Source organism: Cololabis saira, chromosome 3 (assembly GCF_033807715.1).
Source record: "Cololabis saira isolate AMF1-May2022 chromosome 3, fColSai1.1, whole genome shotgun sequence".
In the NCBI taxonomy this organism is placed as follows: domain Eukaryota; kingdom Metazoa; phylum Chordata; class Actinopteri; order Beloniformes; family Belonidae; genus Cololabis; species Cololabis saira.
Genome location: NC_084589.1, coordinates 22,431,326 through 22,447,371, shown reverse-complemented (window position 1 = coordinate 22,447,371; position 16,046 = coordinate 22,431,326). Strand labels below are relative to the sequence as shown.

General features: G+C 39.1%; 3 protein-coding genes across 3 annotated transcripts; 1 reads left to right on the top strand and 2 right to left on the bottom strand.

Moving 5' to 3' along the window:
• The first annotated feature begins 78 nt into the window (after positions 1–78).
• lin37 (lin-37 DREAM MuvB core complex component) lies at positions 79–5,524 on the top strand. Its single transcript, XM_061716594.1, has 9 exons — positions 79–456; positions 1,659–1,734; positions 1,823–1,873; positions 2,054–2,083; positions 2,267–2,352; positions 2,448–2,608; positions 3,960–4,100; positions 4,214–4,284; positions 5,121–5,524. Exons 1-9 carry the CDS (start codon positions 423–425, stop codon positions 5,206–5,208), a joined length of 738 nt encoding a protein of 245 aa, XP_061572578.1. The 5' UTR covers positions 79–422; the 3' UTR covers positions 5,209–5,524.
• A 243-nt stretch (positions 5,525–5,767) lies between these two features.
• On the bottom strand, positions 5,768–7,383 carry LOC133440606 (chemerin-like receptor 1). The gene is made up of 2 exons (XM_061717926.1): positions 7,374–7,383; positions 5,768–7,090 (listed from the first exon to the last, which is right to left on the bottom strand). Exons 1-2 carry the CDS (start codon positions 7,381–7,383, stop codon positions 5,991–5,993), a joined length of 1,110 nt encoding a protein of 369 aa, XP_061573910.1. The 3' UTR covers positions 5,768–5,990.
• A 6,273-nt stretch (positions 7,384–13,656) lies between these two features.
• Positions 13,657–15,840, bottom strand: LOC133428770 (chemerin-like receptor 1). The gene is made up of 2 exons (XM_061716579.1): positions 15,740–15,840; positions 13,657–15,371 (listed from the first exon to the last, which is right to left on the bottom strand). The coding sequence occupies exons 1-2, from the start codon at positions 15,747–15,749 to the stop codon at positions 14,287–14,289; spliced, it is 1,095 nt and encodes a 364-aa protein (XP_061572563.1). The 5' UTR covers positions 15,750–15,840; the 3' UTR covers positions 13,657–14,286.
• Positions 15,841–16,046: the final 206 nt, after the last annotated feature.

The window sequence follows — 16,046 nt, the reverse complement described above, 5'->3', positions numbered from 1 at the left end:
ATCACAAACAAGGCCGTGTAAGCGCAAGCTCCAATCAGGACGCGCCGCTGGCAGCGCGCGGAAGAGGAAACCCTTGTGAGTGTCAAACAGCAGCTACGTTAGCAGCAGGGGCTAGTGTCCGATTAACAACCATACAAGCAGTCTGCTGTAGTCCTCCAATCACAGTATGGAAGAAAGGAGGAACAACTGTCACCTAGCGAATATTCAGGATACGTTTTTGTAGGTATAATAGAATATATGAGGTGTTTTTTCACGTTTAATCAGCACCTACGGCTAATACAGACGGTGGCTAAGTTGAGCTAACGTAGCCCTGACATTTCAGCCAGCAGAGGCGTCAAAATACAAGACCGTCCCGTTTGGTTAACGGCAATTAACAAGTAACGTCTGCAGTTCTCCAAAAAGTATATAGATAGGTGGGAATCATGCATCACGCTAAGATAAAGACCGAAAAGCCAGGTAAGACACACAACATGCACAGCAGCAGTAAAACTTCCCCCAGAAGTCTCCCAGATGTTGCTGATTTCATTAGATTACAGGACTGTCTCAGAAAATTAAAATATTGTGATAAAGTCCTTTATTTTCTGTAATGCAAAAATGTCATATATTCTGGATTCATTACAAATCAACTGAAATATTGCAAGCCTTTTATTATTTTAATATTGCTGATCATGGCTTACAGTTTAAGAAAACTCAAATATCCTATCTCAAAAAATTTGAATATTCTGGGAATCTTAATCTTAAACTTTAAGCCATAATCAGCAATATTAAAATAATAAAATGCTTTCAATATTTCAGTTGATTTGTAATGAATCCAGAATGTATTACATTTTTTTTTTCATGGATTACAGAAAATAAAGAACTTTATCACAATATTCTAATTTTCTGAGACAGTCCTGTAGATTAGATAGTCCTTTATTTCTCCCTCAATGGGGAAATTCGCTTGGTGCAGCAGCAGTACACACAACACACATGCAGGGAAAGGGTAAAAAAATATATAATTACAAAATATAAACAGTATATACATTGGAATGAAAAATAAAACCTGACATGATTTCGCTTGTTAAACTGTTAAGGCAGGACTTTTCTCAGACAAAGTAACAGGATGAGATTAAAGCCCAAATCACTGTAGTATTTGTGTATTTATTTTTTTTATTTTGTAGTTGTGTTATATTTTTCACAATTGCCAATTTTATGAACGTGTAACAGCTACTTAACGTAAGTACCCTTTCCTACATTAGTAAAGTGTCTAATTTAGATACTTACTGAAGTATCTCCCTTGGTCAAATTACTACAAACTGGCAGTACATTTACTCCTTTTACAGCTATGAATTTACACCTCATTTTCTTGCAGTTGTTTATTTGGGGTGTGAGCCGTGAGCCCTTCAACTTACCATTTTCTTCCAACGTGTCCCCTGCAGTATATGCTTTAGTTGAGCTATTTCATTTAGCATGCTAGCCTTAAATTTGACATAAATTTCACTCAATAATCTTTGAGTGGAGATGAGAATTGGGATGCTGGGTCATTTTTATTTAAGTTGCGATGATGCCATTCACTAAATGACATCCTTTTAAACACATCCTTTTAAGACGTCATTGTGAAAATTATTATTCCTACAATATTTCCTCAAATTACTTTTTGAACAATTTTATTTTTGTAGATCTAGAGGGAACTGGTGCACGCAGCAGGTTGGATGCTGTGCTAAAGGGACTTGTAGAGAAAAGTGAAAATGAAAGGTCTGTAAAATTATTTTTTTTATCATCATTATACATTATTGTGTTAACATTTTGAATTTTTAACTCCTTGTTATTGCCCTTTGAACAGGGAGCCAAATGAGAGTGATCCAGGAAAAATTTCAACTGAATCTTTAAACAAGTATGGACTGGTAATTTAAAAAATACATATTTTAATTGTGTAAATTGTTTGCTATAGTTAATTTACTACATACCTGCTTGTTGCAGTTGCCTAAGCAAAAGTTTTTTTATTCTTTTCAACTTTTGAAAAAAGTATAAATGGGATTGTTGGTAGATTTTATTATCTGGATCCTGTGTTTAGGGATTTGTCTCCATCATCTGCTGGAAAAAGGTAAGTGTCTCTTTATCACTGAGTTGACAGTGTTTCAAATTCAAACTATTTCTTCTTTTTTTACGTAACTATGTAACAGAAAAGCATTTCTCTGTAGCGATGATAAAATCTAAACATTTAATAAGTCAAATATTTTTAATTTCACTTTATTTGCTGTATGCTTCCATCTTTAACTTTCTTAAGACCTTCAGCGCGGTTTTCTCAGCACCGTAGAAAGAAACGAAAGGATATGGATGAAGGCATACCAGAGACCAATCAGCACAAACAAAGTAAACTTAATATAGACATTGGGTAGTTAGTCATAATTGTAGATATTTAATTGTGTTATTTATATTTATATTTTCCGCCCTTCTCCTTTTCCTAGATGCTTATATCATTAAGTTGTTTGATCGCAGTGTTGATTTGGCTCAGTTTAATACCAGTACCCCACTGTATCCAATCTGCCGTGCCTGGATGAGAAACAATCCTTCTGTACGAGAGCCAGCAGCTTCTCCAAGCTCTCCACACAGTATGACAGAGGAAGAGGTGAGATTGTGAATGTATTTGTTTGATTTTCATTTCACCAACTTATGGAAACACTTAGGAGAAGAACAAGAGTAAGCTCTGCATTGCTTGGAAACATCTAATTGTAATGCCACAATTCAGTTCAGGATAGATTCTTGTTGTAAAAATGTTTATTTGTTTAAAAAAATGATTAATACTGTTCACCGGTAAGGAGTGTAAACTATCGTTTGGGATTAAAAAAAACTGGAATCGCAGCAGTAGGAGTGGAACATGTCTTGGCAATTGATCAACAGTAAAACCCCCTCTTCAAATACAGTCACTGTTGAATATTGGCTGCACCGGAACTGGATCTGTAGATTTCAGCTCCATAGAAAAACATTGCAAGATTCTCAACTTTCATCTTTTCTGTGGGGTTTATGCCAAAAACAAGTTAAAGGCAATGTGTCTATGGGTCCATGTAATACCAATTCCAAGTATCCTGAGAGGATGGGCAATGGAGATTATTTTATTCCATTCCCTAAATCCAAGCAAATCCATTCTAATGTCCAACAGATGAACAAGGATGTCAATTTTGTTCTAGGGCAAATCAAAGTAGCAATACTTTAAACTTTGCTCATGTTTTCAGAAGTTATTTAATTGCAATTGTTGCGTATCAAAACACCCTTAGCTAAGTTAGCTAGCTACAATACGCTAATGTTGATCATTACTAGTGTTATCAGTTTATCAGAGATAAAGGAGCTACTAAGCACCAAATGCAAAGTTATACCTTTTAAATCTTAAGTTGGTTAGCTAGCACTACCTTATCTCCATAACTTCAGATCTAGTGCCAGGTAGCTAATAGTAGATCTGAAGTTATGTAGTACTTGACTTCAGATCTACTACTTGCTGTGTAGAACTAGATGTGAAGCTATGTAGCACAGGAGATTTTAAGTTATACCTTTCCAAATTAAACGAATTGAAAGTAAATTAATTCACCCTAACCCTGCTATGCATGAGCAGTGTTGATCCTGGATGTTGTCATCTGCCGTCGTGACAACAGTAAAGTGAGGCTTGTAATCTGCAAACCCTCACCATCAACTGAATCTCATTACCAGTAATATCTATTTTATTTTGGACATATCCCTCCAGGAGAGAAAAACAAGAAAAAAGAACATCAGATTACATTGGTATAAATCATCACGTCTTATGTTACATCTTGTCTAAATAAATAAATAAAAAGATATACAGATACACTTAAAAAGCTACAATAATGCCCAGCCGTATGATAAAGCTGTTACTAAACTGTTGCCTGTCTGGGCATTATAATGGTGGGTATCATTTATTGTACATAACAGATTTAGGTTAATTTTTGAATGTCTTCTTCTTCTGTCAGGTTACAGACATGATGAATGGTAAAAGTCAGTATGTGTACAGACTTCCTCCTCCAGTTTCCTGTCCAGTTATTCTGTCTGGGGAACCCATCAACCTCAGGATCCCACAGACCGAAAAACCCACAAAATCTTCTGTTACCAAGGTTCTTCTTCAATATGCAGTTGGCAGCTGTTTTTTTTTTTACTTATTGTGCTATTGCACAGATCTATTAACAGATTAAGTTCATCACTGAATAGAGTAATTCTCTTTCTGCAGTTAACAGATGTTGCTGTATCAGGATCCCTGATAAGTGACCACATGGAACGATGGAAGAAGATAAGGCAAAAGTAAGTTCTTGAAAACCTATTTTTAAACATTTTGTTTAGACACTCTAATTTTCATTTATTTGTTTTAATAACAAAAAAAAAACATTCTGTCTTCCTTGTGCATAAGAGACAAGTAAATCGAATTGTTGTCCTGTGATCCATACATGCTATAATTTGGCCCGTATGAGGAATCTTGACTGCTTTTACTTCAGGTCCTTGATTAAGTGTTACTTAGTCGTTGAATCAAAATAAGAGATATACAGGTATATTTAGCAATCTTAATTTCAGTAACTCAGGAAGCCAAGCAACAACATTTCATTGTAAAAACTCACTGCAGTGTTTTGTACAATGACAATAAAGTAAGTCTAAGTCTGAAATAAGAGATGAAAATAGTTGGTATAAGAAAAATAGTTAAATAACTGTCACACTTTCAGGTTTGGGTGGCACTTCTGTGTTATAGAATTAAAAATCAGGGTTATCATGGATAACCACTGTCTTTGTTAAAGAAAAATAATTAGGTCATTTTTGCCCAGCTCTTCTGAAATAAAATACTTTTTATGGCTCATATATGCCTTCTGCAGACTTAATGTGGACTGGGTTTCTGTTCTCTCCAGTTTACAACTTTGACAAATAGGTGAGAAGTCCAAAATATAAAAAAAGAATAATAAAAAAAAAGAGCCAACATGCATGTTTCAGTTGCAATAAAGGCTAAAAGCTTTGAAGGAAATGCTGATTACAAAATGATTAATTATATTTTGGCCTGTGTCTCTCTTCATATTGGTGCATTAGCTTAATTTTAATAGGTCTCAGGTAAAGTGTTGAGTTTGATCTGAACTGTGCTCACTCATGTTTTTCAGATGGAAGGAATGCTCCAACAAGAACCAGTTAAGATACAGTGAGAGCATCAAGATATTGAAGGAAATGAAAGAACTATATGATCACTAACTGGTTGCCTTGCAGCTCCTTGGTGCAGAATTAAATGAGCCATAGCTTTGCAGTTAGTTTTTTAAGTGCACTCTGTACGATTAGATTCATATGAAAACATTAGAACTTTGAACCCTAAAATTACACATCCTTTGTTTTGCAGAAAGCTTTTGATGTACATTGTTTCACGAGAATGTGTTTTTGTGTGATATGGAACTTTATTCTTGAATATTTACTGTAGGTATGAAGTTTTCAGTACCAACTTTCTAGACACACTGTGACTTTTTGATCTTTGGAACAATAAAGCCCTTTGAAATTACTTTCTTGATTTGGAGACATGTCTGAAAGAATTCAGCAACAACAATATACCGAGGGCTTAATTGAGACATGTTTAGTCAAAGAATTTACAAATACCCTACTATTTATTATCTTTTATCACTGTAGGTTCCAAAGTTATTAGAAGCAAAGCTCCAAACTTCAAAAAGAGGTGTGACTGCCACGCATAAACTACAAGAGTTTGGTCAATACATTTTTATTTTATAATGAAAAATAATTAAAATACATTGTGTAAGCCCTTTAAAAGTACCTCATGTATGCTGCTATGGGTAACTGCCTAAGATAAGCAGCTGCAAAAAGAGTTTACAAAACACTACATAAATATATTGTCATTCCGTACACAAATGGGTTTGATACAATTTCATGTTGGGTTCTTTAGAACCTACACCTTAAAGAGACGGATGATTCATTTCTTCCAATAATGATTTGATGAAGCGCTTTTTTTTTTCATTTACAATATGATTAAATTAACATGCCGTGTCAGACGTTAACATCTTTTGGTGGGTTGCCTCAACACCTGCTGTGGCCTTCTGTCTCACAGTTAAGGAAGTAGTTGCATCTTCTACAGGTACAGCTGAATCTGACTTTCGTGAACTCCGTGAAAGTTGTGAGGTCATGGAACGAGAGGACACAAATGACAGATGGTCCTCTGCCAGGGCACTCTCTAGAACAAAACATACTGACTGTTGAAGCTTCTTCTGAAACTCATCACACATGAAGACATAGAGAATGGGGTTCAGACAGCTGTTCATGTAAGCCAGGCTCAAACTTAGAGGAGATCCGATACGAAGAACGTTTCTGAGACCTGGGTTAGCTCGCATCCTCAGTTCCATGAAACTGAAAACATGAAAGGGCAACCAACAAATGAAAAATGCAAAAATAATGGAGAAAATTACTCGACGAGATCTTTGTTTCCTTATTCTATGCAAGCGGCTGGCACGGATGCCTATGGCCACATAGGAAAAGAGAATGACCAGGAATGGGATGAGGAACCCCATGACAAAGCGGAAATTAATGAGGCTCCATTTTTGTTCATTTGTCATTGTTCCAGGATAAACACAAAACGTCATGTTATTTCTCTTTATAAGGGTGCGAAAAGTGAAATTAGGGATGCTGCAGATCCCAGCAATCACCCAGATTACAGCACTTATTATCTGAGCCTTGCGGACGGTGCGTTTATTTTGTGCCCACACCACCACCCAGACGGAGAAGCAACGATCCAGACTTATGGCTGTCAGAAGAAAGACGCTGGCAAACATGTTGACCAGGCTGACAAAGTTGTTAAGCTTGCACATGAGCTGTCCAAATGGCCATTGATGCTTCTGGGAGAGAGAGATGATTGAGAAAATCAGGAAGGTCATGAAGAGGAAGTCAGCCAGAGCCAAGTTGAGAAACCACACAGAGTTGACTGTTCTCTTCATTCTGAAGCCTGTTACGTAGATGACCAGACCATTACCAACAGTCCCAACCACAAATATCACACAGTAGATGACCAGGGACACTGTCTGTAAGTGACTGACGGCCAGTTGTAGTCCAGACAACCGAGCCACAGAAGAAGTGCTGTTACCTGATGGACATAAATGAAAACAAGTGAAATTAGACAACAGTAACTTTCTAACACATTCAGCTGCGCAGGACATTTGTCTGGTATGTGCTCTGTCTAACCCTGGCTCGCATTTGAAAAAAATGTCACATTTTTTAGTTAGCATGTCAGTGTTTGTTATTAAAAAAACATCATATAACAGGACATTTACAATATATACTATAATATATACATATACTTGGTTCAGCAAGAACTAAAAACTATTTTCTGCTAATGCAAATGCCATTGTATATTTAAAGATTCTTACCGGTTGCCATTTTTCGTCTTGATGAAAGAGTGTCTTCACTGTTCTTTGTCAACCTGAAATATGTTTTTCACTCTGATCACTCCACCCTCTCAGTTTATGCAACAACCAATGAGACAGCACAATCATGTACAGGAAGTGCACAAAATAACAGCTGCACTTAAAGCGACACTACGTAACTTTTCCACCTTAATATCATATTTCCAGAGTCATTGTGATGGTACATCAACTTCCAACAGGTTTAATGACACCTCTGTCATGGTCTGAGGGGGTCAGTATCGCCTTCACTGGCACTATGTAACTTTGAGGAGCATGGTAGGAACCCTGCCACACTAAAAAACTACAAATTTTACGGCTTTGACTGCTTTACGGCACATACGTCACTTCCCCCTCCTTCCCGATTCGCAGTCGAGACGAAAATGGGCGGGGCTTGGAGCACAGAGCTCCGCAGAAGCTGTTGCTGCGTTGCTGCTGCAGCAGCTTCACACAACAGACGTGGGGGAAAGATCCTAATGGTTTAACTTTTCACCGGTTTCCTGCTCGGAGGCAGAACCACGCAGGCCAAGTATCTGATATAACAGAGTAAAAGAGTGAAAGAGTCGTCGGCTCGCTTTGGATCGCAGCTGTAACGACCAAACACACAGTAAAGCCTGATTTATGGTTCTGCGTTAAATCGACGCAGACCTACGGCGTAGGGTACGTGGAGACGCGCAACGTACAGTGCGTCGATTTAACGCAGAACCATAAATCAGCCTTAAACCACAAACACTCACACAGACCGGGTCGGATCAAAACACGGGTTTTATTCCCCACTTCGCCAGCTAAACCCAGTTGCTGGCCAGCTCTCTGCGGTGCAATTAACCCCAATCTTCAGATAAAACTAGTTTGTTGAGGAAAAAATATTAACTCTTATTTGTAGCTGCAGAGGAAAAAAATAATCTCACGAGGAAAAAAAAATATTGCTCACGCCTCGGAGCCTCAACATAATATGGCAGTCAAAAAAAAAGAGAAGTAAGAGGGATACAAAACATGTACTGTATGTTGTATTATACAAATTTATTGAAACACATGGGTCTTCAGTAGGGATATGGATCCAGACCGTTAATAATCATTATTTTCTCCATATACTGCTCCCTGGCTTCCTTGTTTAAGGTATCCCGGTAAATTCCAGTTCCTTTCCAGCAGTTTAACATCTTTTTTTTTGCGTTCCTTCTGTTCACTTGGTGAAACAGAAAAGCGTCCTGTCTTCTCTCATCAAAACAAATGCACGCGACGGGACAGGAGTTTTCCGGCAGTACGCGCTGGTGCTCATGGGAAACGTAGTGTTCTTTCTGGTAAAACACTACCGATTTTGTCCACAAGATGCCGCCAAACTCAGAAAAGCTGAAAGTTACGTTGTGCTGCTTTAAATGCATGCAATAGAATATCAGTTTTATGTAAGAAGTTTTTAACAGGTATCTGTTGGTGTATATATAGACTTAGTACACACAGTCACAGAATAACAACATTGTACTTTTGCATTTGTTTGGACCTACTGTTGAAATAATTAATTATGCATCTCCTTGTCCTAAGCATCCATAGACTGTATAAGGAGAACTGGACAAACTCACTGTGATGTCATTCTCAGGTTTTCTGAAAAGTTTGAAGCCTTTTTATTTATCATAATGTATTGGTAGAACAAGCAGATCTGTATGGAACGCCGATTCATTCAAAATTGAATAAATACTTAAATTATGAAATATTCAATTAAATAAATTAATATTACACCAGAGTCACCGAGCCCCAGAATCCCTTTCCTCGACTACTGTTACCAACTCTGTTTATCCTGACTGCAGGCCAAAGCCACGCCATTGAATCAATTTTAAAATTATTTAATTAATTATTTAATATTGTTCATTTGCGCTGAGCCCGTACAGGATCCACCAGCAACTTCGCGGATGCATGATTCATTTGCGGTCTAGATGCTGGCTGGCTGGAGCAGGGAGCGGCTGCTGCATGAAAACTGGCCGCCTGAGAGTGCCTTGGGATGGGGAGGACGCCACAGCAGGACCCGCTGCTGCTCGCCGTGAAGAATAATACATGCTTTCATGTTTGTGTCTCCTAAAATCTTCAATAATAATAATCAAAACATTTCATTAAGTTGCTCATCACATTTTGGAATTTAACAAACAAGCAGACAAAAAAGCTGCCCGAGGAGTCTAATAATGATTGAATTATCAATTAATTATAATTAACGCGGTGGAGTGGTTCTTGAACCTCACGAATCGGAAACTATAACATCGTGGACCGTGTTGCTGCTATTTTTAGTGAGTTTTCAGACCCATCGGACAACTTAAATAAATAAATAAATAAAAGTGCCATGAAATAAATAAATATACCAATATGAAATAATTTGTCATGAAATAAAACATTTTTCATTTAAAAAATAAAGATTTTATTCATGAATTTTGTATTTATTTCATTGTCATATTAATTTATTTAATTGAATATTTCATAATTTAAGTATTTATTTATAAAATTTTGAATGAATCAGCGTTACATATATCTGGAAACCTAGATAATGTCCACCTGATTTTAGTATAATTTAGCTTGGCGTCATCTGACAGAGGAAGAGGTGAGGAATTAAATGATATGTTTTGAGTTTTATTCCATCAACTTTTGCAGAGACTGAGAGGGGGAACAAGAATAGGATCAGTATTGCATAGAACCATCAATTTAATATTTCCACAACTTAATTTAGATGGCACTGTGTTCGGAACATTTTGAATGTAACAACACTTGATTTTCATAGTAAAACCAAGTCTGTTAGTCTCAAACATAGCTTCGTTGTAGATATGCTGCTATAGGCCTATGCAGACCCTTGTTCTCTTCTCCTTTTCCTTTTTTTATTAATTATAAGTATCTCATAGCACATCATTGTTGTCCATTGTTCTTGTAGTTTGTTGTGCTGGTCTGCCCCCGCAGCTCCAAAGCTACAGACATCTCCTTCCTTAACGAGCTGAATGACTTTTATGCTCACTTCGAGAGGGACAACAGGAACACTGATACCAAGATCCCACTCTCTGCAGACCACCTGCCTCTCACACTTTCCACCACTGCAGTCTTCACAGCACTGAGCAGGATCAACGCACGCAAGGCTGCTGGTGTTGACGGTAAATGGTAAATGATAAATGGCTTACACTTATATAGCGCTTTCCAGCTGTACTCCTACAGCCCCAAGCGCTTTACACTGTAGACATTCACCCACACACGCACACATTCACACACCGGTTATCGCCAGAGCTGCCATACACAACGACGCTGGCCTGACAACCGGGAGCAACCGGGGGATTCAGTGTCTTGCCCAAGGACACTTTGGTGGACACAGGAGGAACTAGGGTTCGAACCACTGACCTTCAGGTTCATGGGCGAGCGCTCTACCAACTGAGCCACCTTCCCCCGCTATTCCTGGACGCATGCTCAGGGCATGTGCGGAGCCGCTCACTGGTCCATTTACTGACATTTTCAACCTGTCCCTTGCACAAGCAGCTGTGCCAACATGTTTTAAAAACACGTCCATCGTCACAGTGCCAAAATGCTTGAAACTGACGTGCCTCAATGACTACTGCCCTGTTGCACTCACATCCATCATCATGAAGTGCCTTGAGCGGTTGGTTCTGGCACACATGAAGGTTTCCTTCCCACTCACACAGGACCCACACCAGTTTGCCTACCACAGCAATAGGAGCATGGACGATGCAGTCTCCACAGTACTGCACTCTGTGCTCACACATCTGGAAAATAACAACAGTTATGCACGACTGCTATTTGTGGACTTCAGCTCTGCATTTAACACCGTCATCCCCTCCAAGCTAATCACTAAACTTGGAGATCTGGGCACCCACACCTCCCTCTGTAACTGCATTATGGACTTCCTGACCAACAGACCACAGTATGTACGGTCAGGCAACATCTGCTCCACCACTGTCACACGCCAGCCTGTATGTGGATCCAACTCCATCATCAAGTTTGCAGACGACACAACAGTGATTGGTCTCATCAGTAACGACGATGAGACAGCCTACAGGGAAGAGGTACAGCACCTGGCCATGTGGTGCGCCGACAATAACCAGCTCCTTAACACCAGCAAAACCAAGGAGCTCATCGTGGACTTTAGGCAGAAGAAAAAGTGCATGCACGACTCCATCCACATCAACGGGATGGCCGTCAGGGGCGTTTCCAGCTTCAAGTTCCTGGGGACCCACATCTCGGAGGAACCTGGAACACCAACACCTCCAGCCTCATCAAGAAAGCTCACCAGCGTCTCTTCTTTCTAAGGACACTGAAGAAGAATCCACTGTCTTCAGCCATCCGGGTGAATTTCTACCACTGCGTGATCGAGAGCATCCTTACCAACTGTGTCACAGTCTGGTACGGCAGCTGCTCTGTGGCGGAGTGCAAGGGTACTCCACTCCCAAGCATCAACGAGGTCCAGAAGAAACGCTGTCTGTGTCGTTCCCACAGTATCCTGAAGGACTCTTCTCCCCTTGCTCAAAGACGGTTCTCCCTCCTGCCGTCAGACAGCTGTCTGAGTAACAGCTTCTTCCCCAGAGCTGTTACTCTTTTGAACTCTACCCCCCTCTGATCCTCACTACACCACTCTATATGCACTGTAGACACTTTATGCCTTTTGTTTACACTCCCAAGTCAATATGCACTGAATATTTACTATAATACTTTCTGTTGCACTTCTGATTGGATGTCAAACTGCATTTCCTTGCTCTGTACTTGTGTACATGCGTAATGACAATAAAGCTGAATCTAATCTAATCTAATACACGCTATATAAATAAAATGTAATTGAATTGTTAAACTTCTTGGATATTAACATGATTATCAAGTGGTTATCTTGGTTTCTTTTTTATTTCTAATGATTTAATCTGTGTATATATATATATATATATATATATATATATATATATATTCATTCAAGGATCATTCTAGCATTCCAACCACCTGGGGGGGCTGTGATGATACGAATCATGAAAAAGACTTCCACATATGATCGACCAGGGCCCACCACCGGTGCTGTTGAACAACAGCCCTATTGGTGATCTGTGCTGAGATAAGGGGGATGAAAACCTGGAGGTCTGCATGAGGAAGAAAAGGAATGAAAGTCAGCCGTTTTAAGACAGAGTACGTGTGTGTTACTGAAAGGGAGGAGGCTAAAATGATAAAGTTACAAAGAGTGGAAATGCAGGGCTTTAATGGCCCTTTTCCACTAGAACCTACTCAGCACGCTTCTACTCGCCACGCCCCGTCTTGCGCTTTTCCGCTACCAGGCAAGAGGCAAAGAGGAAGATTAAAGAGGAGATTTATGGGTGTGGCGAAAGATGACATAGAGATAGTTTGTGTGAAAGTGAAAGAGACATGGCAGGGGTGAGATGGAAGAGTATGGTTCACTTAATTATCCCCTAAAGGAAAAAGGAAGAAGCTTTCTTGTGTTAGGGACCAAAGCAGCTTGAATCATGGCAGTTTTGAGTTAGAATGGAATATGTGCTGCAGTTGACCCACCCTTCAAATACAGATGAGCCAGTGGCTGTTGAGTATTATTTGCATAGGGACTGAAGCCTGGACATCAGAGCTTGCGGCTTCACAGAAGATCCTAAATTCTCCACCGTCTTATCGAGTTTATGCAAAATAATAACTAATAAAATGTGTAAAAACCTAAAAATTATTAGTGAAACCCAATTCACAATCCTTTATGTGAGAAAAAGAAAAAAAACACTTGAGAGGTTAATCCTTCTGAAATTATGGTTTATTGCCCTTCTTTGTTTTATACAGTATATATATATTTATTGTCTGTGTCTCAGAAATGATGCAGCTGTCATGATGCAAATTAATATTGCATCGGGCCTGAAGGCTCAGAGGCATGTTTACAGGCCTGATGCAAATTGCATCGAGTCTGACGGCTAAGTGCCATGTTTACAGGAGACCAGTTCCCAAGAAGCTCTCCATCACAGGACTAAATGACGACAGGTGCATTGCTCTGACATCTGTCATGAGACTAGTATCGAAGCACCTGTAAGACATCACAAACTCCCTGCTGGACCTCCTGCAGGCAGAAATAATTTAAATAACAAAATAAAAATATGATATAAATATAAAAAATTTAAATGAAGTTAAAATAAAGTAAATTAAAAAAATATATATAATTCAAATAAAATAAAATAACATAAAAGGGGAAGTCCAAGGTGTCAGTTTCAGGAGCTTTATTTAATGTTCCAAATCTTCTTTCCACTGTCCATACAGTCCAAGAAAGGATTCCAATGCGATAAAAATCGAAATGGTTTGTTCTTCAACGCTGTGGAAAAAGTTTAGAAAGGGATGATGTTTATAACTCTTTGCTGCAACTGACACACAATTTTGGGGCTTTGTTAGTGACATAAAGCAAGGACACATTTCTGGGCCCAGTGCAGTAAGATAGTCAGCAATTCTTTGTTATGACATTTTTGTGGAATTTCATCCAGTAGTCCCAACAGATGAATCCTGGGCAAATTTTAACTCTTTTTTTTTTTAAATAACAACCTGTAGTTGTCTACAATTAGACATTTTGATAAAGTAATAATTCAAGTCCATAAATGTGCTGGATGATGGATACGATATTCTATTTGGTGCTTTTTAAAGGCACAGCTTAAAAATACAAATTATTACATTCTTACATAATGACGTGAAGGACAAGTGTCTGAATACAGGTATCTGAAGTATCGCTTGTCAGGTATCGCTTGTCATTTATGACACGATGTAGCAGAGTCTCAAAACATATTTTTAGTCACTTTGCATGATACGTTGTTGATGCTGGATGGCCTCAAAACGTTTTGTCAACAAACAATGGCAGAAGTTGTAAGAGAGTGAAAGTTACAATAAGTAAATACACTTATGGATAATTGTGGGTTTCCTCATTTTCTGTCTTGGGTTTCTCTTTGAGAGTTAGAAAAATAGCTGCATCTTTCATGTTCAAATATAAAGCCGAGTTTGACTTTCTTGAACTCCGTGGGAAATGTAAGGAGATGGAAGGAAAGGACACAAATGAATGATGGTCCTCTGCCAGGGCACTCTCTAGAACAAAACATACTGACTGTTGAAGCTTCTTCTGAAACTCATCACACATGAAGACATAGAGAATGGGGTTCAGACAGCTGTTCATGTAAGCCAGGCTCAAACCTAGAGGAGATCCGATGCGAACAATGTTTCTGAGACCTGGGTTAGCTCGCATCCTCAGTTCCATGAAACTGAAAACATGAAAGGGCAACCAACAAATGAAAAATGCAAAAATAATGGAAAAAGTTACCCGGCAAGATCTCTGTTTCCTTATCCCACGCAGGCGGCTGGCACGGATGCCTATGGCCACATAGGAAAAGAGAATGACCAAGAATGGGATGAGGAACCCCATGACAAAGCGGAAACTAATAAGGCTCCATTTTTGTTCATTTGTCATTGTTCCAGGATAAACACAAAACGTCATGTTATTTCTTTCCATAAGGGTGCGAAAAGTGACATTCGGGATGCTGCAGATCCCAGCAACCACCCAGATTACAGCATTCATTATCTGAGCCTTGCGGACGGTGCGTTTATTTTGTGCCCACACCACCACCCAGACGGAGAAGCAACGATCCAGACTTATGGCTGTCAGAAGAAAGACGCTGGCAAACATGTTGACCAGGTTGACAAAGTTGTTAAGCTTGCACATGAGCCGTCCAAACGGCCATTGATGCTTCTGGGAGAGAGAGATGATTGAGAAAATCAGGAAGGTCATGAAGAGGAAGTCAGCCAGAGCCAAGTTGAGAAACCACACGGAGTTGACTGTTCTCTTCATTCTGAAGCCTGTTACGTAGATGACCAGACCATTACCAACAGTCCCAACCACAAATATCACACAGTAGATGACCAGGGACACTGTCTGTAAGTGACTGACGGCCAGTTGTAGTCCAGACAACCGAGCCACAGAAGAAGTGCTGTTACCTGATGGACATACAGCATATGAAAACAAATTAGACTAACTTCCTACAAAATTTCCCTAGAAACCAGGACCAGGAAACTGGCCTGCTGCATGTTCTCTGTAACCCTGTCTCCCAGTAGAGTAGACAATATAGTCTCAACGTTTTCTTTTAGCATGTCAGCGTTTATTGTACGGTAGTTTTAGCTTTAAAAGAAGCATATCATATATTAGATAAATCGCATATAGGAATCTACACTTTAAAGCAGGCTTCATATGTGATTGCTATTACTGTCATTTAGCAGACACTTGTATCTTTTAACTCATTCTGATGAGCAGAGAAACTGCAAATGCAATTTTGTAGGAATACCGTTGTATATTTAAAGTTTCTTACCTACTGCCATTTTACTGCTTGGTGCAGGAGTCCGTCCTCACTCTGAGTTTATCTCTTCCTAATTTAAAATACGTTTTTTTCCGATCTTGGATAACTCCTCCTTCCCATTTTATGCAACTACCAATGAGATGGCCCGGCCATGTAGGGAGTGTACAAAACAATAATTTAGCTATTATCTATAAGAGACCTGTCCATAAAACATTTCCACAAGCTTCAATGAAATTATGTCTTTGGTTTTTTCAAAGTTTCATTGAAGTGAGATGAAAACCAGATCATGTAAATGTGGCGCTGTGTTGTGGTTCTGCTC

Excerpts from the sequence above, each read along its gene's own strand:
- lin37 (XM_061716594.1), top strand. The coding sequence starts at position 423 with ATGCATCACGCTAAGATAAAGACCGAAAAGCCAG. Across the intron at positions 1,874-2,053 it reads TCAACTGAATCTTTAAACAA|GGATTTGTCTCCATCATCTG; the intron begins GTATGGACTGGT and ends TCCTGTGTTTAG. Across the intron at positions 2,084-2,266 it reads CCATCATCTGCTGGAAAAAG|ACCTTCAGCGCGGTTTTCTC; the intron begins GTAAGTGTCTCT and ends AACTTTCTTAAG.